This window comes from Pristiophorus japonicus, chromosome 9 (genome assembly GCF_044704955.1).
Source record: "Pristiophorus japonicus isolate sPriJap1 chromosome 9, sPriJap1.hap1, whole genome shotgun sequence".
Lineage (NCBI taxonomy): Eukaryota > Metazoa > Chordata > Chondrichthyes > Pristiophoridae > Pristiophorus > Pristiophorus japonicus.
In genome coordinates, this window is record NC_091985.1 from 120041705 (window position 1) to 120067878 (window position 26174).

Consider the following 26174-nt stretch of genomic DNA (forward strand, 5'->3'; position numbering starts at 1 on the left):
TTATGACCAGGCTGAGAGATTGATATTGACTCAGCAGGTCAAATTTGACTTTCAGTGCATTAGATTCCACCATTTTCACTGGTGTTTTATGTATAGGTTGAACCTCCTTTATCCAGAACCCTCAGCACCTGGCCTGTTCTGGATAAAGAATTATTCTGGATGAGGGGAGGTCACGTTAAATCGGATGGTACAGGTACTGAGCAAGGGGATAGCGGAGCTGGCTGGCTTGGGGTTGGGAGTGTGGCAGAGAAATCATGGGGGCCGGGGGTGTGGTGGATCGCGGGGTCAGGCCAGCGATTGCGGGAGTCAGTAGCGAGGAAGGACTTCAATTTGTTCATGTCGGAGTTCTGCGCGTGCGCCACCCGGTGGCCGGGAATGGTTCCAGATGAGGGGTGGTTCCTGATAAGGGAATTCTGGATAAAGGAGGTGCAACCTGTTTTGAATTCCACAATTCTGTCCATTTTTCCATGAAAATGTAAATGCTTTGCCCAAAATTCTGCCAACGTGATGATTGTTATTCCTACACCCTCCTTTTTTTTCTTGAAAAGGCTGAGAGGTGACCTAATAGAGATCTTTAGAATTATGAAAGGTTTTGACATAGTCATGGAGAGCATTTCCACTTGTGGGGAAGAGCAAAACTAGATGCCATCAACATAAGATAGTCACCAGGAAATCAAATACAGAATTCAGAAGAAACTTCTTTATCCAGAGTGGTGAGAATGTGGAACTCGCTACCACGGGGAGTGCTTGAGATGATTAGTATAGATGCATTTAAGGGGAGCTTTGATAAGCACGAGGGAGAAAGAAACAGAAGGTTATGCTGACAGAGTTAGATGAGGAAGGATGGGAGGGGGCTCGGGTGGAACATAAATGCTGGCATGGACCGATTGGCCTTTTTCTGTGCTATTTATTCTGTATGATTCTATGTAAGGTGCTGCAGCATGAGATTGAAAATTATAGTTCAGTTTAATCTTCATAAAACTTGGAAGAAAGCATGACAGTGACTGAGGCAACGCATTATCGCATTGGCAGGAAAAACATACTTTTTCTTCCGACATTCACAACAAGGTGTTGTTCAGATCCTTTCTTGAAAATAATTTTTAAAACAGTAAAAAAAAAGTATGGGCCATTCTTCAGAGTTGTAAACACATCAAAAACAGATTTTCTTCCACTGAAATACCACAAACGTTCTTTAGAAAATTAATTCATATCCAGCCCTTTTTTAAGCATCCAGAAAAAATAACCAAGTATTTTTTTTAAGTGCATAATGTTCTATGTTGTTATATTTGGAAGGTGTTTTTTAATAATTGAAACCTCCTGGAAGGTGGGCAAGGCAGAGATTTTAAACATGTGCTCCTCATGCTTCAGTGGATGAACCCTTCTATCTGGATTTGGAGACACAACTTGGGAAATATTCTCAGCACAGTGATCTACAGAGGGAGCTATCCCACCAGTGCCACCTACAGGCCCAACAGTATCTGCAGTAAGAGTTGCACAGAGACCCAACCAACCAGTTTGTACCCCAACCTTCTGCAGGCCTGTGCTGAGATTGACAATCAATAACTTTGACAACCATCATTTAAGTTGCTTTGAGCATACACTCTACTCTGTGCACATGGATCTCAAAGGGGATTTGAGAACAAATTTCCGTGAGCACCCACCTTTCCTATATCTGGCTTCATAATAGCTCTGCATAAACATTTTTCTTCTAACTTCCCCTCTCCTATGTGGGCTTAGTGCCCACCCACCTCCCCCCCCACCAACCACAGCACAAAAGCTATATACAGGCGCTCAGTGAAGTGTGCAAATTGAAAATTGCATCAGTCCTATAACTTGCTATCGCACTGCGTTGGACCTTGAAGTGTAGATATATTATAGATGTGCAGTGTAAGTTTGCAGCTAGTGGCATTGGTTCGATCCACCATGCGCAGTTACTTTTCTTACTGAATTTTTGTACAGTATTACATTACAACACTTAAAAAGTGCTTCATTGGCTGTAAAGCGCTTTGGGACGTCTTGAGGTCATGAAAGGCGCTATATAAATGCAAGTTCCTTCTTTTAGGAATTAGGAATGCTATTCAGAGCACAGTGACATTAATGAAAAGTCCATTTAACTGAAGAATTTGCTTTCATAAAGCACCTTTCATGACCTCAGGACATCCCAAAGTGCTTCACTGCCAATGAAGTACTTTTGAAGTGTTATTGCTGTTATATCAGGAAAGGTCCAACAGCAGTGAGATAATTGGGCACACAATTTGTTTCAGTGATGTTGGCTGAGGGATAAATGTTACATAGGAACCCTTCAGCCCTCAAGTCTGTTCTGCTATTCAATTAGATCATGACTCATCTGTAACTCAACTCCATTTACCAGTCTTTTCTCTATATCCCTTGACACCCATACCTAACAAAAATCTATCAATCTTAGTTTTGAAAATGTCAATGACCCTCAGCATCCACAACCTTTTGGGGACGAGAGATGCTGTTCTTCACTACTCTGTGAAAACATTAACCCTGATTTCACCCCTAAATGGTCCAGATCTAATTTTAAAGATTATGCCCTCTTGTTCAGAGTTAACTTCAAAGAATGTAATAAGTACTGATCTGAGGGCAATAGGTTGGTAATTTGAACAGTAAGAGGGACCACCTCGTTAATCTCTCTTACACCCAGTACATTGGAAATATGAACATGAGCAAAATTTCCAAGCAGGAAAGATGGATTGGTGTAAAGGAAATTGCATAGACAGCTGGGGGGCAGGGATAAATTCAGAGGCACGTATCTTGAAGAATACTATTAGGACTGCAGATCTTAATCTAAAAAGTGGAGGATCCTGCTTGATACAGGTCAGTCAGTGGTGCAATCCCATATAAAGAGTTAGGTGGAACGTAGGAAGCAATTGCAGAATTTGTATCTGAGGACAGGGAGGCATAACCTACATTTCATCCCACCTAGTGGTCATGCCTATAATTTCATTCATATCATCATCATCATCATCATCATAGGCAGTCCCTCAGAATTGAGGAAAACTTGCTTCCACTCTTAGAATGAGTCCTTAGGTAGCTGAACAGTCCAATACGAGAACCACAGTCCCTGCCACAAGTGGGACAGACAGTCGTTGAGGGTAAGGGAAGGTGGGACAAGTTTACATAGAAAGTAGGTGCAGGAGTAGACCATTCGGCACTTCGAGCCTGCACCCCCATTCAATAAGATCATGGCTGATCATTCACCTCAGTACCCCTTTCCTGCTTTCTCTCCATACCCCTTGATCCCGTTAGCCGTAAGGGCCACATGTAACTCCATCTTGAATATATCCAATGAACTGGCATCAACAACTCTCTGCGGTAGAAAATTCCACAGGTTCACAATTTTCTGAGTGAAGAAGTTTCTCCTCAGCTCGGTCCTAAATGGCTTACCTCTTATCCCTTAGACTGTAACCCCTGGTTCTGGACTTCCCCAACATCGGGAACATTCTTCCTACATCTAACCTGTCCAATCCCGTCAGAATTGTGTGTTTTTCAATGAGATCCTCTCTCATTCTTCTAAATTCCAGTGAAATGTAAGCCGAGTCGATCCAGTCTTTCTTCATAGGTCAGTCCTGCCATCCCGAGAATCAGTCTGGTGAACCTTCGCTGCACTCCCTCAATAGCAAGAATGTCCTTCCTCAGATTAGGAGACCAAAACTGTACACAATATTCAAGATGTGGCCTCACCAAGGCCCTGTACAACTGCAGTAAGACCACCCTGCTCCTATACTCAAATCCTCTCGCTATGAAGGCTAACATGCCATTTGCCTTCTTCTCCACCTGCTGTGCCTGCATGCCAACTTTCAATGACTGATGTACCATGACACCCAGGTCTCGTTGCACCTCCCCTTTTCCTAATCTGTCACCATTCAGATATAATATTCTGCCTTCCTGTTTCTGCCACCAAAGTGGATAACCTCACATTTATCTAGTTTGCCGCGCGTTCTTTCCACTGTCTGCGCTTATTTTCTGCATGCACTCAGCGATGAGACTCAAGGCGCTCAGTGCCCTCCCGGATGCACTTCCTCCACTCGGGGCGGTCTTTGGCTAGGGACTCCCAGGTGTCGGTGGGGATGCCGCACTTTATCAGGGAGGCATTGAGGGTTTCCTCTGTCCACTTTTGGCTCGTTTGCCATGAAGGAGCTCAGAGTAGAACGCTTGCTTTGGGAGTCTCGTGTCTGGCATGCGGACAATGTGGCCTGCCTAGCGGAGCTGATCAAGTGTGGTCAGCTTCAATGCTAGGGATGTTGGCCTGGTCGAGGATGTTAATGTTGGTGCGTCTGTCATCCCAGGGGATTTGTAGGATCTTGCGGAGGCATCATTGATGGTATTTCTCCAGCGACTTGGTGGCTACTGTACATTGTCCATGCTTCTGAATCATACAGGAGGGTGGGTATTACTACAACCCTGTAGACCATGAGCTTAGTGGTAGATTGGAGGGCCTGGTCTTCGAACACTCTTTTCCTCAGGCGGCCGAAGGCTGCGCTGGCGCACTGGAGGCGGTGTTGTATCTCCTCATCAATGTCTGCTTTTGTTGATAAGAGGCTCCCGAGGTATGGGACATGGTCCACGTTGACCAGGGCCGCGCCGTGGATCTTGATGACTGGGGGCAGTGCTGTGCGGCGAGAACAGGCTGGCGGAGGACCTTTGTCTTACAGCTGTTTAGCGTAAGGTCTATGCCTCAGTATGCTTTCGTATGCCTCAGTAAATACGTCAACTATATCCTGGAGTTCAGCCTCTGTATGTGCGCAGACACAGGCATCATCCACGTACTGTAGCTTGAAGGCAGAGGTTGGGGTGGTCTTGGATCTGGCCTGGAGGTGGCGAAAGTTAAACAGCTTCCCATTGGTTCTGTAATTTAGTTCCACTCCAGCAGGGAACTTGTTGACTGTGAGGTGGAGCACGGCAGCGAGGAAGATTGAGAAGAGGGTTGGAGCGACGACGCAACCCTGTTTGACCTCAGTCTGGACGTGGATTGGGCCTGTAATGGATCTGTTTGTAAGGATCATGGCCTGCATGTCATCGTGGAGCAGGCGAAGGATGTTGACGAACTTTTGGGGGCATCCGAAGCGGAGGAGGACGCTCCATAGACCCTCGCAGTTGACAGTGTCAAAAGGCAGCCATGTATAAGGGCTGGCGCTGCTCCCGAAATTTTTCCTGCAGCTGTTGCGCTATAAAGATCATGTCTGTTGTGCCCCATAGGGTTGAAATTCGCACCGTGACTCCGGGAGGAGCTCCTCGGCCACATAATGGGATGAACAAACAGTAATAGAGAAAGGTTCTTTATGAAAATAGGCTGCAAAAAAAAACAATGTGTTATCACAAATATCAGGGAAGAAAAGAAAAATGATGAAATCTTTACAATTGCAATAGCTTTGCATTTTCCAGCCTAATTTTTCAGTGTCAATTTGGCTTGGTATACATATGAAGGAAGACTTGAAAAACTAGGGCTGTTTTGTTGGAAAGTGTAATGAAAATTATAGGTGACTTGAGAGATTTTAAAAGTATGAAGACATGGGATAGAGTAGATAGTGGCTGATCGGTGTCGAACAAGGGAATGTATACAGAAGATTAAGAGTACAAGATTTAAAAGAAAAGACTTGGATTTATATAGCACCTTTCACAACCACCAGACGCCTCAAAGCACTTTACAGCCTATGAAGTAGTTTTGAAGTGTAGTCACTGTTGTATGAAACACAGCAGCCAATTTGCACACAGCGACCTCCCACAAACAGTTATGCGATAATGACCAGATAATCTGTTTATTTTGTTATGTTGATTGAGGGATAAATATTGGCCAGGACCCCAGGGATACTCTCCTGATCTTCTTCAAAATAGTGCCAAGGGATCTTTTACACCCACTTGAGAGAGCAGACGGGGCTTCGGTTTAACATCTCATCTGAAAGACGGCATCTCCAACAGTGCAGCACTGCACTGGAGTGTCAGCCCAGATTTATGTGCTCAAGTCTCCAGAGTGGGACTTGAACCCACAGCCTTCTAACACAGAGGATTTAGGACACAGAGCAGGAGAGACATTCCCAGAGGGTTTGGGACTGAAGCACAACCCATGTCACTGGATCACCTGCCATTGCCTGCTGCACACAGTCGGTGGCACCGCTCCCTCCTGCCAGCAAGTTCCGCATCGTCTCCACCGCCGCTAACGAGAAGGCCCAGGTTCCCACCGCCGCCATAACAACCCGTCCTCTCCTCTGACTGGTCGATCAAATTAACAAAAAAGTGCCCCCTTTTATTTTTAAAAAAGAGAGCTCAAACCATAACAGCCAAATTATAAATAGACATTTATTAACAAATTAAATCCTTTTTCCCCTGCACTCCCGCCCCGCCGTGGCGAGGCTATCCAAATCCCGCCCCCATCCACCCGTCCAACGGCTATTGGTCCACCCGCTCCATTTTGTGTTGTCAATCAAATGACGCCCCGCCCTGCCTGACATTCAAGCGACGTCACCCCCCCCCCGCGTGTGTCAATCAAACCGCACGGCCTGAGTGTCAATCAAATGGTGTCACAAGTCCCCGCCCACTCACCGCGGCGGATCGGAAATGGAGCAGCACGTGGGGGCGCGCGCCCAGTGGAGCGGGAGCCAACGGTCGGCCGTCATTTCCGGCCTCTGGAGGCTGGTCAAAAGTTGAGTCCAAAGACCCGGCCGCGGCGGCGAGTGGGGCGAAGCAGGAGAGCAAGGCGGCGGCTGGGCTAGAAACCATGGACAGCCACGGCAGGAAAGTAGTGGTCTGTGACAACGGAACCGGGGTAGGTTTGTCTTTGATTGGCCTAGGTGTGAGCAGAGGAAGTGAAGTGGCGGCCCGCTCCCCGCTCCCCTCAGCCTCTCCCCGCTCCCCTCAGCCTCTCCCCGCTCCCCTCAGCCTCTCCCTGCGGGCCCGGGGTGCGGGCTCCCTCCGCGGGCACCACCCCTCACCGTGCGCGGGTGTGCACTAGGCTTCTCTCTCAGCCCCTCCCTCCCCCGGTATTACACACAGCGCCAGCCCGCCGGTCCTCAGCGCCTGAGCGAGGCCGAGCCTTCTCCCTGCACCCCTCGCTACAACACCTTGCATTCATGTAGCGCCTGTAACACAGCTGCATCGTGTCTGCAGCACCGAAGAGGCCATTCGGCCCAATGTGCTGGTGTTTATGCTCCACATGAGCTTCCTCCCACCCGGCTTCATCTAACCCCATCAACGTATCTTTCTATTCCTTTCTCCCTCGTTTATCTAGCTTCTCTTTAAATGTATGTATACTGTTGGCCTCAACTACTTGTGGTATTGAGTTCCACATTCTTCCCACTCTCTGGGTAAAGAAGTTGCTGCTTGATTCCCTATTGGATTTATTAGTGACTCTTATATTTATGACCCCCAATTCTGGACTCATGCAAGTGGAAACATTTTCTCTGTTTTGCCTATTGAACTCATTCATAATCTTAAAGACCTTTATCAGGTCACCCCTTAGCCTTTTCATTTCTAGAGAAAAGTAACCCAATATTTCCTGATAGTTATAACTCCTCAGTTCTGGTATCCTTGTGAATATTTTCTGCATCTTCTCCAGTGCCTCTCAATCCTTTTTTTGCAATAGTGAGACCAGAACCATGAGTAAAATGTTTCCAAGGTGCTTCTCCGGAGTGATCATCAAACAAACAAATTGACTGACCCACAAAAGGGCATATTGGGACAGGTGACCAAAAGTCTGGTCCAAGAGGTAGGTATTAAGGAGTGTCTTAAAGGAGAGGGAGAGAGAGATTTCCAGAGCTTGGGGCCGAGGCAGCTGAAGTCACGATCACCAATGGTGGAGCGCTTAAAATCAGGGATGCGCAAGAGGCCAGATTTGGAAATCAGAGATATCGGGGGCAGGGGTATAGGGCTGGTGGAGATTGGAGATGGGGGCTGACAACATCTTCCGTCCCGCCTGCCTGTCATCAGTTAGAAGCACCTGGAAAAGGCTGACTCGCTCATTGCAAGTCTCATTATCGCCCAGCAGTTGTGATCTAGAATGCCAGAAAGGGTGCCTGAAAGGGTGGTGGAAACCGATTCAATAATAACTTTCAAAAGCAAATTGGATGAATACTTAAAAGGGAAAATTTGCAGTGCTGTAGGGGAAAAGCATAGGAGTGGCACTAATTGGATAGCTCTTTCACCGAGCCAGCACAGGCACGATGGGCTGAATGGCCACTTCCTGTGTTGTCATTCTGATTCTATGATTGGAGAAGAAAAAGGTTAATGAGAACAGACATCTGTTCACTAACTTTATCTACTTTTTTTTTTAAAAGGCAAACACTGTGGGTTTGCATTTTGCTGGCTACACTTTAATGTTCTTGCATTGTATTTGCTATTCTCATATATTTAGCTTCCTGTGCTAAAATATCTCTGCTGACTTGCTACATCCTTGGGGCGAATGCTCTGCAAGCACTAACTGACAGGAAAGGAATTCAGTGGCACCAAGCCACATTCTTAAAAGTGGTTATGAGCTGATACCACAAACTATACATGCTCTAAGGTGTGTCTATATAAAGGTGACGTGTCTGAAAATGCAGATTATCTGCTGATTAGAGCTTTTGGGGGAAAAGATCCCTTCAGAAACGGGCGCGTGCCTAAATGGTGTGTTACTAAACTATACAGACCAGGGCATCTCTTGTTCGATCGTGGGTCTGAGCTGAGTTAGTTGATTTAAGCACGACAGGAGTTGAGGAATTGCATTTGGTGCATTGAACGAGGAAGGGGGAAACCAACAAGGGTTCTGTTCCTTATCGCTCTCCACTGACTGCAGCTGGAGTGTGTGCATGTTGTCATATGGAAACAGTCTGGGCTCAGCCGTGACTCCCTCCACAGGTGACTGACCTGCTGGCGCTCTCACGAGGAACCGCTACTTACACGAGGCACCAGAGCATTGTTGACACTCATGTAGCTGCCCTCAAATTTGAGTCAGCACCTTTTTTAAAAACAAGAGCGACTGGTGAGGTGGAGATGGCTCTTGATTTTTGAAAGATTTTAACTCAAACAGCAGTTGATCATTAGCTTCAATATTTACATGTCCTTGCTACCTTCCAACAACAACTACTTGCATTCATACAGCACCTTAACATAATAAAACGAACCAAGGCGCTTCATAGGAGTATTGTCAAACAAAATCTGATATCGAGCCACATGAGATATTAGGGCAGGTGACCCAAACTTGGAAAAAGAGGTAGGTTTTAAGGGGCATCTTAAAGGGGGAAAGAGATGGAGAGGTTTAGTGAGGGAATTCCAGAGTTTAGGATTTCGGCAGCTGAAGGCACAGTCGCCAATGATGGAGTGATTAAAATCAAAGATACGCAAGAAGCCAGAATTGGAGGTGCGCAGAGATCTTGGGGGTGGGGAGGATGTGGTGGTGGTGTAGAGTTGGAGGAGGTTATAGAGATGGGGAGGGCCAAGGCCTTGGAGGGATTTGAAAACAAGGATGAGAATTGTCGAGGCAGTGCTTAACCCCGCGGGAGCCAGTGTAAGTCAGTGATCAGTCATATCTATAGCTTTCCATGTTCGAAGCATATCAATAAGCTGCTTCAAGCATTTAGTCTGTTCCACATGGTTCAGCTGTTTGCAAAGATTCCACATGGTGATGTCAACCATATTTGGATTGCACTCAAGTGACACTGTTGGTGTATGTAGCTGTGAATAGTTTGCTCTGTGTTTGAATACCCCAGTTAAGCTTGTGCAATGGTTGTAATAGTGATGTGCTTTATTGTCCAATTGATGTTTACTTTAGTCTGTGCCAGAAAGGTTAAAGTACAATAAAGAGTTAATATGGTTTGAAAAGTGTTGGTGCTATAAGATTTTATAATGCATGCTAGCACACGAACATTTTGCTAGCATAGTTAGCACTAACAATGAATGCTAGTGTATCTAACTTTACAGGAACATAGGAACAGGAGTAGGTCATTTAGCCCCTGAGCCTGTACTACTAGTCAGTGAGATCACAGCTGATCAGTTTAATAGAACAGTTTTCTAGTATTCTAAAATGCTAGGAATAAGCAAAATTAAAATTACAGGGTGGCTGTCACCCTCACTCTAAAATCTGCAAGTTGAAAAAGTCTGAAATTTGTAGCTATATTTATACTTGCCATGGGGATGACTATTTTTGTGTGTGGGTGTGTATGTCATGGTTTTTGATCTCCTATTCATATTTTCTGAATTAGTATTCTACTGTTTAGGACTCTCATGGTCATGCAGTCAGCAGCAGATTTCCTGTCTTTACACCAATCTGTAGATCAATGACTTGGATTCATGAAATGTACCGACCAGTTACTGGAAAATGTCAGTTTTGCACCTCTTCTTCCCCCCCCGGTATTTCCTGATACTTTTCACGAGATATTTTGCAAGGTCTAGTTCTGATGTTTTTTAATGGGCAGGGGAGACGTTACATCTGTTTGAATGCTTGTGTTATACTGTAATTGTGTAGTTGTAAATATTGGAGCGGAACAGGAATTGTACAAAGTTGTGGTGTACTATATGTGGCTAGTGACATGCCCCAGGGATCTGTGGTGTTCTTTATATGCCACTAATTTTGACGTAGACAGACTTGTATGTATGTATATATGACAATATTAAAAAATGGCTGATGTATTAATTACATGTTGACTGAAGATGGTGGGACAGAGTGGGAGGACATAGATGAAAGGAGTGAGCAGATAAGTAGCAAGTGTAGATAAATGAGAAGTAGTGCATTTTAGGAGAAAATAACTGACATATATGCCAAGTGGTAAAATTCTCAGTCGAGTGGAGAAGCAGAGAGTTCAGATCTTTAAAAGCAGGATTGTAAGTGGATGATGCCTTAATAACTGGAGCAGCAATCAACAGCAATTAGCATTTTATACAGCACCTTTAGTGCAGTAATACAGAAGCAAGAAGGTGATGAATTTCTACAAGACTTCATTTAGACTATAGCTGAGTACAGGTGCTAGTTTTTTTGCATGGAAATGTAATTTCTCTTTCTACCCAATCAAATCTGTATCATTTTAAACACCTCGCTTACATCACTCCCCAACATTAAAAATTCACGGGAATGCAAACAAGGTTTTTGCAGCCTGTCCTGATGATTTAACGCTTCCAGCCATTCTATAATTCTGGTGAGTATTTTCAAAACTGAGTGCAGTACTTTAGATGGATCAGACCAAGGCTCTGTACAGCTACAGCATCACCTCACTTGTTTAATGATTTGTGTACATGGACACAAATCTTGGGCTCTTGCACGACTTCTAGTCTCTTGCCATGAATAAAATATTCTGATTTGTCTTTCTCAAATCTAAAGTGGATGATCTCACACTTCCCCACATTGAATTCCATCTGCCATTGTTTTACCTTCTCGCTTATTCTGTGTCCCTGCTCCCCTCGACACAACTTGCTGTGTCTCCTAACTTAGTGTCATCTGCAAACTTGGATATACAACTCTCTCTTCCTTCATCCAAGACATTGATATATATGGTGAAAAGCTGAGGCCCTAGTACAGATCCCTGGGGATCACCACTTTCACCTTTTGTCTCCTAACTCCCAACCAATTACAATCCCATGTCACAAGATTTCCTCCAATTCCATGCAGTTTGATTTTTGTTAATTTCTTGTGCGGAACCTTATCACATGCCTTTCAGAAGTCTCTAGACAACATCCATAGACGCTCCCTTATTTGCAAAGCTAGTTACCTCTGAAAAATTCAAACCGATTAGACATTACCTAGCCTTCAGATCTTTGATCAGCTTATACTTGTCCAAGTGCTCCGTCACTGCCTCTGATAGATTCTGGCAACTTAGCCACAATTGACTGGTCTGTCTGGTTTATCCCTCCCTTAAATAATAGAATAACATTTGCACTTTTCTCAAATCCTGAGAGCGTTCAAAAATTATGACTTGCATCTGCAATTTACTTGGGAGGAAATCACTAGGCCGTAGAGATTTGTCTACCTTGTTCCGTTATTTTCTCCATTAGTACTTGTATTAAACCCACTAAGTTCCTCCTCTTTGACTTATTTTAGGTTTCCTTGTACAGCTGATATTTTGTCCTCTTCCTCTTTTGTGAAAATAGATTCAAAATAATCATTTAACAAGTATGTCATTTCCTTATTGTCCATTACAGTCTCTGCTGGATCTGTCTTTAATGGTTCCACATTCTCCTTTATCACTCTCTGGGTTAGGAATTAGTATGCGTTGCGCCTGTCTTTGGGCACAAAACGAGCGCAAAGCATTCCAATTTAACAGTGGGACAGCCTGAGCCCAATCTTCAGGCGTTGGTCCTACTGCTAAATTCGTGGGGACCTTAAATATGCTAATGCTTGTAACTAACACCTGTTGAAGAGGCGTCACGCCTGGAATTCTTCAGCGGCCACTGACAAACAGCAAGTTTTTATAACATTTTAAAAAAGAACAACTTTCTATGGAGCCTGAAGGAGCAGGGCTGCTCCACCTGCCTCCACAGTTCTGGCAATTGTGCTCTCCTCATTTCCGATTAAACCCCATCCCGGGAACTTACCTGAGAGTTAATGTAGAGTTGCCTATGGGGGCATGGCCAGCAGCCCACTCCGAAAATGCAGGTGTGGTCGAAGGCCCTCTAGGGTCTCTGTTTCTACTCTTTCGTTTCACAAAAAAGGAGAAGTTTAGAAGAAATTTATTTTTCACGTAAGCTTACTGGCATATGGAATACAATACTTTAGTAGGCAATTGAAGCTCCGTGTTAATGAATTAATCACATTTGCTAGCTATTGTTTCTAAAAAAAGATAAATCAATTGGGATAGTTCTTGCGCATACCCGATTTTAAATCACTCCACCATTGGCGGCTGTGCCTTCAGCTGCTGAGGCCCTGAGCTCTGGAATTCCCTTCACCTCTCTACCTGTTGCCTTTTAAGACACTCCTTTAAAACTACATCTCTGACCAAGCTTTTGGTTATCTGCCCTAATATCTCATGTGACCCGGTGTCACATTTGTTTGATAATGCTACTGTGAAGCACCTTGGGACATTTTACTACATTAAAGGTGCTGTATAAATATAAGTTGTCAGTGTAAGTAGTTTTGTAGCAGAATGATTCACTGTTTAAATGTGTTTTACAGTTAATGTAAATACTCATCTCGAAGTATGGTCTGTTATTGTAAGATACACAGATGTATATTGCTTCGTACTTTGAGTTCTTTTAGCGGTATTAATTAAAAATGTTCAGACCACTGAAGGCATGAAGTAACAACTTGAGTGGATTTACTCCTGACACAAATGTACTGCATGTATGCATATGTAAGTGTGCATACATGATCTACATTTGAGAATGCTTGCTATGCAGAACTGTGTATTGGATCTAATGGAGTACTACATATATTCTTTATAAAAGGAAAGCTGTAAATGCTAATACTCAACAAATTAATTTGAGTATTCAACTGAAGTCCAAATTGTACTGTTTACACACAGGTGAGAAGGAATGTCTGCTTTATGCCAAAACTAACGGGTTGCAAGAAGTGAGTGGCTGTTGTAACACGATAACTTGTTTTTCTGTTTTTGATGGTTAGTTAACTGCAAAATGAATTGACTAAGAAACTAAATTATTTTTTCTTCCCACTTTGTATAGTTCGTGAAGTGTGGCTATGCTGGCTCCAACTTTCCAGAGCACATCTTTCCAGCACTAGTGGGCCGTCCCATCATCCGTTCCACTGCCAAAGTTGGGAATATTGAGATCAAGGTACTGCTATGGAAAGCTATCTAATTTAATATGACTACATTTTTCTTGCCCATTTTATTCCATAGTGATGGCATATGCATTTGTTGGGTCCTGGCATGTTTTTGAGCTTTTTGTATAATGAACTAGAGGGGGAAAAGCCCTAACTTTTCCTCTTATAACAGTAATGCATAACTTGCAGCCTGAGCTTTTCAGAAAATGTTTGCAAAGACCTTCAGTTATTAAATCTTTAAAAATATATATATTTAAAGCACGTGCCATTGTTCTGTACATAATTTAGAACATACTTTATAAAAATCTAATATATTGTGTTTATAAAGCCAAATTAAGATGAGATGCCCTTACTGTTACTAATCTTGACTATCGCTAATACAGTAAAGTACATAAATGAATGTTAAAGTGCTATTTCAAATTCATGCATCAGTGAAAGATTAAGTACTGATGACCAAAAGTACAATGTAGTCTTTATATGTAAAATTATTTATTGGATTGAGGGTAAAAAGTGTTCTATTTCCACATTCCCCCCTTTTCTTTCTCCTCCCATTTCCACCCCTGGGTCATGCACCCATTTTGACCGAGGAGGTAAGCACTGAGCCATCTGTTAGCAGATACATTGTAGTTGAGGAAGTTCTTGGTTTCTGATTGTCAGCCCATAGTTTAGGCCACCTCTACATGATGTATATTCTGCATATACAATATTATAGGGTTAATTAAACTTGTTTCTCACTGGATAGAAAAGTGGGAGGCTGGGTAGTGCAGCAGGTGGTGGTGTATGGAGTGGATTGACTCAGAAGGGAAACAATTTTAAGAGAACGTTTTTTTAAAAAAATCAAACCTGCAATAAAGTAACATTTTGGAAGCAAGTTGTTTTTATACAAAAGTGATTCCTGACATTCATTGGCTGGGTGGAGAAGGGGACAGTGTGTTTCACAAGTATTTGAAATGCCAGCAATTTTAAATATTTAACTCATTCACGGCAGTTTACGGCTTAACTCTTGTAAGTTTAATCTGGGCAATATAACTGTGGTCCTGATCTTGGTTTATTGCTAGCAATTAGAATCAAAAGTTGACGGTCTCATTTGTGTCGTGGCTGTGTTCTGGGTTTTTCATGACTGAAAAATGGCCTGTGAAGCGACCGCTGATCAAAGGCTGTCATTTTATTTTTAACGTGATTCCCACTTCCGAAGCCAATCGTGAGACCCATAAGGAAAAATAAATGCGTAAGTTGAAGTATTTTTAAGAGGGAGAAATCCAAATCGGTGTAGCTTAGACATTAGGGGAAAAGGAATGAAGGGAGGGAAGATGAGAGGAGCAGTTTAATTGTAGAGGGTTAATGTTGCAGTAGTATATTTGCTGTAATATAAGCTTTAAAACTATTACTGTGTGTGTTGAAAATTTAAAGGCTGAGGGAAATTAAAATTCCCTTGAGCTGCTGACAGTCCAAGGGTTAAATATTTCCTAAATTTTAATCAAACACCTGCCAATTAATTTTTTCTCAAGATTTTCCATTCGCTGGAAGCATGCAATGTGCATCTATAATGGACATGTTTGCAAAGAAATGTAGGAAGCAGCACTCTTACTCAAAGGGGGCCAAAGATTGAGCAATGTAGCTTGTTCAGAAGTTTTTCAGTGAGATATAAATATGTTTGTACCCCATTTGACAGGATTAGAATAGTCATGCAAATAATGGCCAAGACAGTCATTCAGATGCTCTATTTTATCCCCAGTGTCAGATAAGATAACGTAACAAATTATTCTGTGGAATACAAAAGCAAAATCTAATTAACTTCAGTTTATGAGTTGAATTGAGAGAAATGGAGGAACACATCAGTAATTGCCAGGCAGTGTTGATTCTGTACCACTTAGAAAAGTAACTTATTTTGTTTTTATTATTGCAGTAATAACTTGTCCTTGAGATACATTTTGTAAAACTGTCAAATTTCCTGAGTGAATTGGTTTATGCTGAATAGAGCCATAGTTTTTAGCTGCACATTTGACTCTTCACACAACAAATGGGGAGGTTTCTCAAAGTTTTATCATTTTTTTTCCTTTTAATTTTGGAAGGCACTTTGGATCTTTTAGAGTTCCGGGAGTGATGTTTTCACTCAGACCCTTTTCTGACCTTTGTTTTTACCTTCTCTCTCTCTCTCTTCTTTCTTCACCTGTTGAAGTAGAATAACAAAAAGATGGTAAGTATGTTGTTGTGGTGTGTTCATCTTTTCATTGCATTTTATTTTGGTATTGCAATCAAACTTTGTGTTGAAATAATTCCTTTTCGTTTGTTAACATTTTGTCATTTGTTTCAACTGTTTGTTATAACAAGACAGCATTTTGTAGGTTGTCCCCCCTGTTATGCTGGAAAGTTAACTCGTCTGTTCTATTCAACATTTAAAAGCGCGGATTAAACAGATTTTGCGTTGGCAGCATGTTGGTGTACTAGTGCATTGCATCAGAGTGGTAGAACACATGTTATCCACACAGCAAATTGCTGATCTTTTCCAGGCCATTTGGGGCAGGTGCTAAGTGAAAACTAGATGCTGTTGGTAGGAAAAATCAAGGGTGTCCCACCCCAAATGCTACTTACTGAAAAGGATTCGAGAAGGGTCTGCGATTATTAGTCATGCAGCTCTGGAATGCTGTGTTGGTATTTAGCAGGGGTGGCATGGGCATTTAGAGGAGAGTCAAATTATTTTTCATGAAGTTGAAAACTACTTTCTCAAACTCGACTGCATAATCCAAAAGTTAAAACAAATTCAAGGGTCATGTAAGCATTGGAGAGAGTCACTTGAGTTGCAGCTGAGGGAAGATATTTTTGAAGGAATGATGGTTGTTTAACGATTAGTGACGGTGTTTATATAATGTCAGTTCACTAACAAAATGACTACATAAAGTGGTAGACACAGGTTGGTGCCTGCAAAACCTTTTATAATCTCTGCTAGCCAGGTGTTTTTGGAGCCAAACAGCTAGGGAAAATGGGGCTAGTCACTCTTGAGTTATGGTTGTCTTTCCTGGCAGGGCAGAAACCTGAGAATTTAAGGAATAGTGTATGGAACAGGTTGACCTGCAAGAGGAAGGTGGCAGAGAAATAAATACCTGTATAACAAATGTCTCTGTCTTGCTACAAGAACATTTTAACCCCCAGGATTTTATGATGACTGTTAAAACATTGTTAAATTCTGTTTCGGGTCAGGCTCCTGAATAGGATATGTAATGGGAATGTATTAATTTTGCTGTCTTTAAAAATTGCAAAATGCCTGTTTAGATTTTCGGTGTTTCACGTTGCAGCATGAATTTGCCACAATATCTTTATTTTGCTTTCAAGCATGTATTTGGACTGAAATTACCCATGTTTTTATATATATGTAATAACATTTGGTTGGCTGGGGCTCAAAATTAACACTTCTTCTCGATACAAGTACTTTTACCATTTTTTCATTGACAATGGAATGTGGCTGCTCAGGTGGATCAGTTGATACGTCCCTGTATAATTGCATATTCGCTATGCTGTGCAACTACAAGCAAGAAGTGTTTGAGATTTATCTGAAATCTATGGTGCACATTTGTGAACAGTATGTTTGGAATCTTGCATCAGTGTATATTTGTTTTTAAAGCAGTTTAATGCTCTTGCTTATTGAACAGTTCTAACATTAATTTCCAGAATTGAATGTATTTGACTGGTCAAAAGTGAATGCGTGTACTTAATGGGTCATTTCAAAGTTCGATGAATGCTTTAGTTCATCAATTTTATCAGAATAATGACTAGGTTTTTGATTGTACTCATTTTGTGGTCATGAAGTGCTTTCTACTTTGCACTTGTCAGCATTTGGACATTTATTGGCATTCAATGAACTGTCAGAGCATGACTGGTCTGAGGTATTGTATTAATTTCTGCTTACTGTACTGTGCTCCCACGCAGAGAAATCTTTGTACAGGCTTTATGCAAACTGCCTTGAGCAAATGGCTATGTATACAATATGAGTAGCTTATCTAGTTTCTATAAAGCTGCACCAGTGGCGAGTGCAGAGCCCCAAATTTCAAGCCCTTTGGACAGCAAATTATCAATTCTTTGAAAAGAAGGAAATTTGTTTAACAACTGTTTTTGAATAGAATGATCTATCTGAGGTGTTATGTTGTGGAATAGGTCTGTTGAACAATAGGTTTGTTTTATTAATAATTTTTTTTGCAGTATCTCAGACTGAACCCCTCCCCCCAAACCGCCAACGGTGATGAAGAACAATTGTGTAGGATGTCATATTTACAATGCAGATTACTCCCCCCAGCCCCCCCCCCCCCTTCCTTTAACTTTGTTCGCTATACAATTGTGTTTTAAAACAAAACTGTACTTGTTCAGAGGAATCCCAGTTTGTAGGAGCTAAAACTGATTGAGGCCATGGAAGTACTTGACCAACAGCCACAGGCTTTGTGAGCAGATATTTCTGTTTTAAATGAGGCATTGACATTTATTTTTTCTTTTGATGAAGCTATCAATTATTAAACTCCACACCAGTGAAGTCCACATTGAAATAAAGATTTAGTTAATCAATACAGGTCTAAAAAATGTTTTACATGGTAACTTGCATGAAATACTTGCTATGAAATACTTCCCACTGCAATAGGTTGTCATTAAATGTGCAGATCTGCAACATCCCTTACCAGTATCATTCAATTAGGAGCTGGCTAATCTCAATCCGGGCAACAGTAGGGATGTTAGAGTTGGTCTCAACATCTCTAGGCCAGGGGAAGAGAACCATCAGCTAGTGGTTCTTCCATTCATTGCCATTAAACAATCCCTGCTGAATACAGAAGCAAAGTGAGGATTCGACTTGGATTGATTGTCATTATCCTGATTGAATTGCTTGCGGAAACTTCTTGCTCTTGCATGAAAAGAGCTACTTGTGGGCATTCCTGTTCTGTAATATAGTGTCTTTGGGTGAAAAGGGAACATTTTTTTTTAAATGGAAGTAAACCGTACAAATCGAGGAAATTACCTTTTTTAATTTTAAAACCCTCTTAATATACCTGTATGGAGTTTATTCTAATAGAATCCAAATAGTTGATGCCTATGTTCGAGGTATGTTAATTAGCCTTGTGATCAGTATTTTTGTAAATATTTTGGTTTGATTCACAACTTTTATTATAGGTTTAGTGCAGTTGTAGCCCACCCCTAGATTCACTGACATCCTCCCTCAACCTCTCCCTCTGTGTTTAAATACTTTGACAAGTCACCTTCCATGGTCGCTACTCCTATTGGTCTCTATCACAGACCAACCCATCCTCAACCACAACCATGTATCTCTCTCCACCTACGTTGCCCCATCTCATTCCAGATCCACTTCCTTCTGTGCCCATCCCTGAAACAAAGTTTAAGAACTCAAGAAATAGGAGCAGGCGTCGGCCACCTGGCCCCTCGAGTCTGATGCACCATTTAGTAAGATCATGGCTGATCTGATCGTGGACTTTCCTGCCTGCTCCCCATAACCCTTTACTCCCTTATCCCTCAAAAATCTGTATCTCCGACTTAAATATATTTAATGACCCAGCCTCCACAGCTCTCTGGGGCAGAGAATTCCATAGATTTACAACCCTCAGAGAAGAAATTCCTCCTCATCTCAGTTTTAAATGGATGGCCCCTTATTCTGAGACTATGCCCCCTAGTTTTAGTTTCCCCTGAGTGGAAATATCCTCTCTGCATCCACCTTGTTGAGCCCCCTTATTATCTTACAATTTTCAATAAGATCACCTCTCATTCTTCTGAACTCCAATGAGTATAGGCCCAACCTATCTTAAGTCAACCCCCTCATCTCTGGAATCAACCTTGTGAGCCTTCTCTGAACAGCCTCCGATGCAAGTATATCCTTCCTTAAATACGGTGACCAAAACTGTATGCAGTACTCTAGGTGTGACCTCACCAATACCCTGTACAGTTGTAGCAGGACTTCTCTGTTTTTATACTCTATTCCCCTTGCAATAAAGGCCAACATTCCATTTGCTTTCCTGATTACTTGCTGTAACTGCATACTAACTTTTTGTGTTTCATGCACAAGGACCCCCAGGTCCCTCTACTGCAGCACGTTGCAAATTATAATTTGCTTTTCTATTTTTTCTACCAGAGTGGATAACTTCACATTTTCCATGCCATCTGCCAAATGTTTGCCCACTCACTTAGCCTGTCTATATCCCTTTGCAGATTTTTTGTGTCCTCAGTTTCCCTTCCCACCCATCTTTGTATCATCAGCAAACTTGGCTACATTACATTCGGTCCCTTCATCCAAGTCATTAATATAGATTGGAAATAATTGAGGACCCAGCACCGATCCCTGCGGCACCCCACTAGTCACTGTTTGCCAACCTGAAAATGACCCATTTATCCTGACTCTCTCTCTTCTGTTAGCATGGATAGAGGATTGGCTAACTGATATATTACCGCCAGCCCCATGAACTTTTATCTTGTGCAGTAGCCTTTTATGTGGCACCTTATTGAATGCCTTCTGGAAATCCAAATATACCACATCCACTGGTTCTCCCTTATCCACCGTACTCATTACATCCTCAAAAAACACCAGCAACTTTGTCAAACATGATTTCCCTTTCATAAAACCATGCTGACTCTGATTGAATTATGCTTTCCAAATGTCTTGCTACTTTTTCCTTATTAATGGTCTCCAGCATTTTCCCAATGACAGATGTTAGGTGAACTGGTCTATAGTTTCCTGCTTTCTGTCTGTGTCCTTTTTTAAATAGGGATGTTAGATTTGCGGTTTTCCAATCTCCTAGGACCTCCCCAGAGTCCAGGGAATTTTGGTAGATTGCAACCAATGCATTGGTACTGTCCCCTCTCTTTCAAAACTGCTCAATAATCCTTGTCCTAGAAAAACAATACACTCCGAACCTCTTTCCTTGCAAACCATCTCCCTTTCATCTCTCAAGTTCGTGAATGTGAGTTTATTGGTTTCTACTTTTAAGATGTGAAATGATAGATAAACACTACTATGCAAGTTAATTTAGTCTATAACTTGCCCAATACAAGTTTATTTTGCCATATATTTCCTTAAAATTCCTGATTTCAGAATGTGCTGGTAGTTTTGTTTTTTTGACATTTCAGTTTTTAAAAAATTGGGCTGACTCAACATTCTCTCATATTGAACAATAGTGATAGCTGTCTTCTGTACTTTATTTCTTTTCTTTTTCCCTTCGCAGGATCTCATGGTGGGTGATGAAGCCAGTGAGTTGCGTTCTATGTTAGAGGTTAACTATCCTATGGAAAACGGCATCGTTCGAAACTGGGATGACATGAAGCATCTGTGGGATTATACATTTGGCCCCGAGAAGCTCGATGTAGACTCCAGGAATTGTAAGATTCTTCTGACAGAGCCACCCATGAACCCCACGAAGAATCGAGAAAAGATAATCGAGGTAAGAATGCTGAGGAAAATTGTAGATTGGAACTTCAGGAAAACAGAACAAACAAAATTCCTTTTTCTGGAGGCTCTCTTTCTGCCTGTGTCTCTCCTGGCGGTCACAGCATTAGGTATCTGGCCTGAACCAGATACACTTGGCTCTGCTTATAATTGCAGTAAGAATTTTTTTAGTGTCTCAAAATATTTCTACATGCAGGCCAGTTATAATCCTCAAGGTGAGAGGGAACATCAGATCTTGTATGTACTATCAGTTGTTTTCAGTAGATTCACAAAAGTACTGCAGTGTTTCACAGTTTATAGGATTCTAACATTTAAACTAAAATAGAGGAAGATGAATGAAAACATTATTTTTCAGCTAGACTAGATAGTTTAACCTTTTCCAAAAACCTGTATGTGCTGACTTAAAAGAAATAAACATTAACTGCTTAGATTAAGTCAGATGTAGATTAAGTCAGATGTAATGCTTGGAGGGGGGAGGGGGGGAGCATTCCAAATACCATTCCAGGAATTTGGAAAGATGATTGAGAGGAGTCAGACGGTTACACGCAGGCTTTCAATGGAAAGCCATGTTGACAGGCGTTTGAAATGGGTTCATTTGTTTTGTGCATTTAAAACAGAATTTCTTTGCCGATTCTGGTTGGTACATGCCCTGCCTGTTAACTTGCGAATTTATGAATTTTGAGCTAATTAGGTGCACGTGTAGAAAATTGTGACGTGGCAATTTGTGTGTGATGAATAATATCTCATGGGATTGTAAATTACTCCTGGTTCATGCTGGTTGGGTACCATCACTCTGGGATTTTGCAGGATGGTCTTGATTATACCAGTGTAGACTCGGTTCATTCATCGTGACAAAAGTAGGTTGGAATTGCGCTGAAATTAGATCTGTATTTGCACTGTAATGTGCCTGAGCTCCATCATAGGCAGTCTCTCGAACGAGGATGACTTGCTTCCATGAGTTCACCAGATGTTTCAATGAAGGACCCGATGTTCCAATCCTGAACTCCAGGGGTGGAAGATGCCTGTGCTTGGATTTTTTTTTTAAACGTGTAGTGACCATTGCACATCAGCCACCACACGGGCTCGACAGAGCTAGGCCTCTATTCAGTGGCAAGGGTTAGCCAGGGCAACTGGAGACCTGCTCTGCTCACGGACCTAGTGCGTACACATATCGCAGTGTGGGCAGGCCTGTGCTGCCCCTGGGCCCTCTGCTCTTCTGGGCCCCGCATCCTCATTCGCCGCACCTCCACCACGATCCCTCATCACTCCTTCGCCCCGACTGCTCGTCGCAAGTCCGCCACAACCTTCCCACTCCTGCTTTACCAGGGCCCTGCCGATGTTCCTGCCCACGCTCCAAACAGCAACCAGAGTCTTCATGATGTCTCCCACCTCGAAGCCGAAGCTACTAGTCTCTTGTGGTATAGTTTGAGAGCAGTGCGTTATGGTGTTGGGTGTTGAGTCTTTGTGACGCATGTTTACCCAGGTAACATGCTGTTGATTACAAGGCTATTGTGTATTATAAATTGGTTGATGGTACAAAACTACAGGTAGGACCTCTCTGGTCAGGCACCCTTGGGACTTGACTGATGCCGAAAGAGTTTTCTGAACCACGGGAGGTCATGCTGAGCCTAGGCACGGGCTCCTTAAACCCTCCGCCACGCTCGGGCTCAATCTGTGCCACTCTGGCCTCCGTATCTCTCTATTCTGGTTTGGTGTTTTTTTTAAACCCTCCTCTCCCTCAGGCCCAGCTTCGGCACTTCAGTCTGCTGCCTGCCCTTCCCTTTCCTTGCCTGGCCCACTTACATCACTGAACACTGAGACCCAGGAAGTGCGGGAAACCGTAACGCCACCTACGCCGGGACTGATGCCAAACCACGGATGTTTCCAGATTAGAGTGTCCTGGACTGGAGAGTTACAACCTGTAGTTCACAATGTAGTTTTAGAAACTGAAAATAAAACGTGCGTAATCACCGTTCTGTCTTGTGGTAATCCTTGCCCAAAGGAATAAGTGAAACTATAGCTTAATGATGTTGTCCCCGAAAGTCCTGCAAACAGCAAAGTCAGTGCCGTAAATGTAGCCATTTTGCGTGTCGATCTCTCCGTTGAGCTTGCTCCAAACTGTCCTGGTTTTAAACACCTGCGAGAGCTGCGGCGGATCAGAATAGGTGCAGCCAATGTTTGCTGTTCAATGTGCATGTCTTGAGCAGCGTGCTGAGCTTTGTGTCTGACTGACCTCCATATTCAAGGGGGAAAGCCTCTACTGACCTGTTTCATAAATGTTTAACTCTTATGTGCATCAGAAGTAGCTTTCATGAAGAAAAGTAACAATAACATGGCTACTGTATTAATGATTCATCAATGTTGAATCTTTTATCATAACGAATGTTCTACTCAGTGAGGTGGAGTACTGGATTTTCACTGCCACCTCTGACTTGGAATGTTGGGTTTAAGTTGCTCCTTCAAATTTGCTACAAAAAATGTGACTAGTGCTACAGACCATCAGAATCGGTAACGAAAATTCACTTTATCGCTGATCCCTGTCTTGTTATCTCGGTACTGGTTGAAGTTTGCTGTCCCAGTGGTTATAAGCCACCATGTGGCAGCCAGCTCAGATTCTTGGTGACATGTCAGTGAATTTCAGCTAAAACATGTGTAATTTTCAGAGGGCTAATTGGTGTCTGCTCTCGTTCTGGGTGTCCTTGACAATCCCCTTGGCCAGAACAATCCTGCCTCAGACCTTGATCCTCACCACGCTCTGAAACTTGGCACCTGCTTGGTTATCTAGGACTACGGTGTAGGTGCAGCGATTGCCAATGGATACAAACCCTGATCACTTCTCTGATCATTCTTGTTCAACAGATCGCTGCTGTGCGAATTCTCCTCGATCACTCTAGTTTGCCTCGTCGGTCACGAACCTTGGTAGTCAGAAATTTGATCAGCTCGCTGAGCTGGAAGTACTCGGGCTCTCTGTTACCTCTCCTTCTGCAAGAAGTGTTTGGGCAGGACCAGCTGCTCGTCTGAGATAACACAAGACATTCCTGAAGAGCAATTTGTCTTGGTCCATAAAATAGGTGGTCTCTGTTATCATTGGGGAGCACCTTGTGGTGGTTTCTGGAAGATTAGTGCACCAGGAGGGCATCTGAGACTGTGACCAGGGTGCCCTGCTTGGTCACATACACGTGCCCTCCCAGGTTCAGCTCCGCTACCTCTGAAGGAGGTGGATATCTCCCTGATGGGCAAGCTGTTGTCACCAAAGGCCATTTTTTGGAGGATCCTTGCGTTGACAATGGGCCTGGGTGCTTGAAGGCTTTCTGTCCACAGGTCCTGGCTCCCAGATTAGAACCTGCACATTGCTTACTTGGGAAATATATTCAATATTCAATGGCAAAGTACAGGTATTGAAGTTAGATCCGATCCTCAGCCTGTCATGTTGCGGAATATAAATGTGTGTTTACCCATAATAGTGCCGTAATTGCTGGCGAGAGAATTAGTTTGGCTAATGAGATGCGAGCTGTCCTGCAAGTTTCACTGGCAACAACAATAACCTGCATTTTTATTGCACATTTAATGTTGTAAAAGGACCAAAGGCGCTTCACAGGAGTGATTTATAAAACAAAATTTGACACCAGCCACGTGAGATAAAACAAGACATTCCTGAAGAGCAATTTGTCTTGGTCCATAAAATAGGTGGTCTCTGTTATCATTGGGGAGCACCTTGTGGTGGTTTCTGGAAGATTAGTGCACCAGGAGGGCAAGTGGGACAAGTGACCGAAAGCTTGGTCAAAGAGGCAGGTTTTGAGGGAATGTCTTAAATGAGGGGAGAGGGGTCTAGAGAGCCGGAGAGTTTGTGAGGGAATTCCAGGCCTTGGCAGAGGAATGCACGGCCAGCAATGATGGCGATTAAAATCGGGAGTGCAGAGTTCTCCTGAGTGGGCTGTTGCTCTTCATGTTGCTATTTTTGTCACTGCTTCAGGAGGCCCACACCCTGGGTGCTTTTGCTCACCAGCTCATGCACTCAGCTGTGAGATTTTTCCAGCTGTCAACATTGATAAAACACAGCTTCAGGTTGTGCTTGAGCAAATTCTTCTCTGTTGCCAGCCCAATTTTCCTCTTGACCTGTTCCAGCTTGCTGTATCGGATCCTTTGTGACGTTATGGACTCTTTCGTGCAGATGACAAGCCCTGACCCTTGCAGACATGCTGTATCAGCAGGGTCTCTACTGCGGTGGCTTTGGCCTGCTCGCGGATCTCTTGCAATTTTGTCTAAATGCTTGACATGCATCATAGACCTTTAGTGTTGGAGGAGGAATTTGTCAAGCTGCTGAATGTGACAGCAGTAACGTGTCTCAGAATCTCATCTTTGTAGTTGACGGGTAATAGCCCTGTACAGCTTTGGCTTGGTTCTGAGATTTATCCCATGCTAGTTCCAGGAATAGGATTTTAGTTTTCCCAAGTGCAGAGCTAGTTACAAGATTATTTAACTTTCTATTTGTGCATTATTTGACAATATGTGACACATGTGAACCACTTAACACTTATTTCAATATCAATGATGATGATCAATTTGCTGTAGTACTTTCCTGCAGCTACCATGTCCATGATCAACTTATCTGCCAGTATGGTTTAGCAGTCTACTCATGGATCTGGTCCTTGTTCAATTCCTGTTCTACAGATTGTAGTTTAAACTTTCAGTAACACGAACGCCTATTTTAGTCCATTAGCTGAGCATAGTATAGGGTTGCAAACTCTTCGGTGTATTCCTCGAGGTTTCATCACCTGACCTTGCAGCACCAACCACCCTGCCCCCACACTCTCGCCATTGATCCGTCCTCCTGGCACACTGCCTTCTCATGGCCAATCGGAAAACAAACAGTTGGATTAATCGTCCAGATTCCAGCATCCGCAGTATTTTGCTTTTATGTTGGATTAATCTTGACTTGGTGAAACAGCCTGCTCTCCTCCTCCCGCCCTCCCTCCACCCATCTGCAATATTTTTACAACCAATAAATTAAAATGTTCAAAGCAAATGGGGGGGAGGGAGGAGAAA

At 42.9% G+C, this 26174-nt stretch overlaps 2 protein-coding genes and 1 pseudogene across 6 annotated transcripts in view; 1 reads left to right on the top strand and 2 right to left on the bottom strand.

Moving 5' to 3' along the window:
* Nucleotides 1-6379, bottom strand: part of LOC139273200 (N(4)-(Beta-N-acetylglucosaminyl)-L-asparaginase) — an 81185-nt gene extending 74806 nt beyond the window's left edge. For all 3 annotated transcript variants that reach the window (XM_070889783.1, XM_070889782.1, XM_070889784.1), the window contains exon 1: nt 6104-6379. In XM_070889783.1, coding sequence (XP_070745884.1) covers nt 6104-6212 — 109 coding nt within the window. In that variant the 5' untranslated portion in view covers nt 6213-6379. The remainder of the gene's footprint in view (nt 1-6103) is intronic.
* A 192-nt stretch (nt 6380-6571) lies between these two features.
* LOC139273202 (actin-related protein 2) overlaps nt 6572-26174 on the top strand; it is a 44874-nt gene continuing 25271 nt past the window's right edge. Inside the window, exons 1-4 of one of the 3 annotated variants that reach the window (XM_070889785.1) lie at nt 6572-6787; nt 13603-13713; nt 15885-15899; nt 20908-21123. In XM_070889785.1, the coding sequence (XP_070745886.1) occupies nt 6740-6787; nt 13603-13713; nt 15885-15899; nt 20908-21123 (390 nt within the window). In that variant the 5' untranslated portion in view covers nt 6572-6739. Of the gene's footprint in view, nt 6788-13602; nt 13714-15881; nt 15900-20907; nt 21124-26174 lie in introns of those variants that run through there. The other 2 variants (XM_070889786.1, XM_070889787.1) reach the window with 2 other exon arrangements.
* LOC139272860 (BTB/POZ domain-containing protein KCTD8-like) lies at nt 23628-24389 on the bottom strand (annotated as a pseudogene).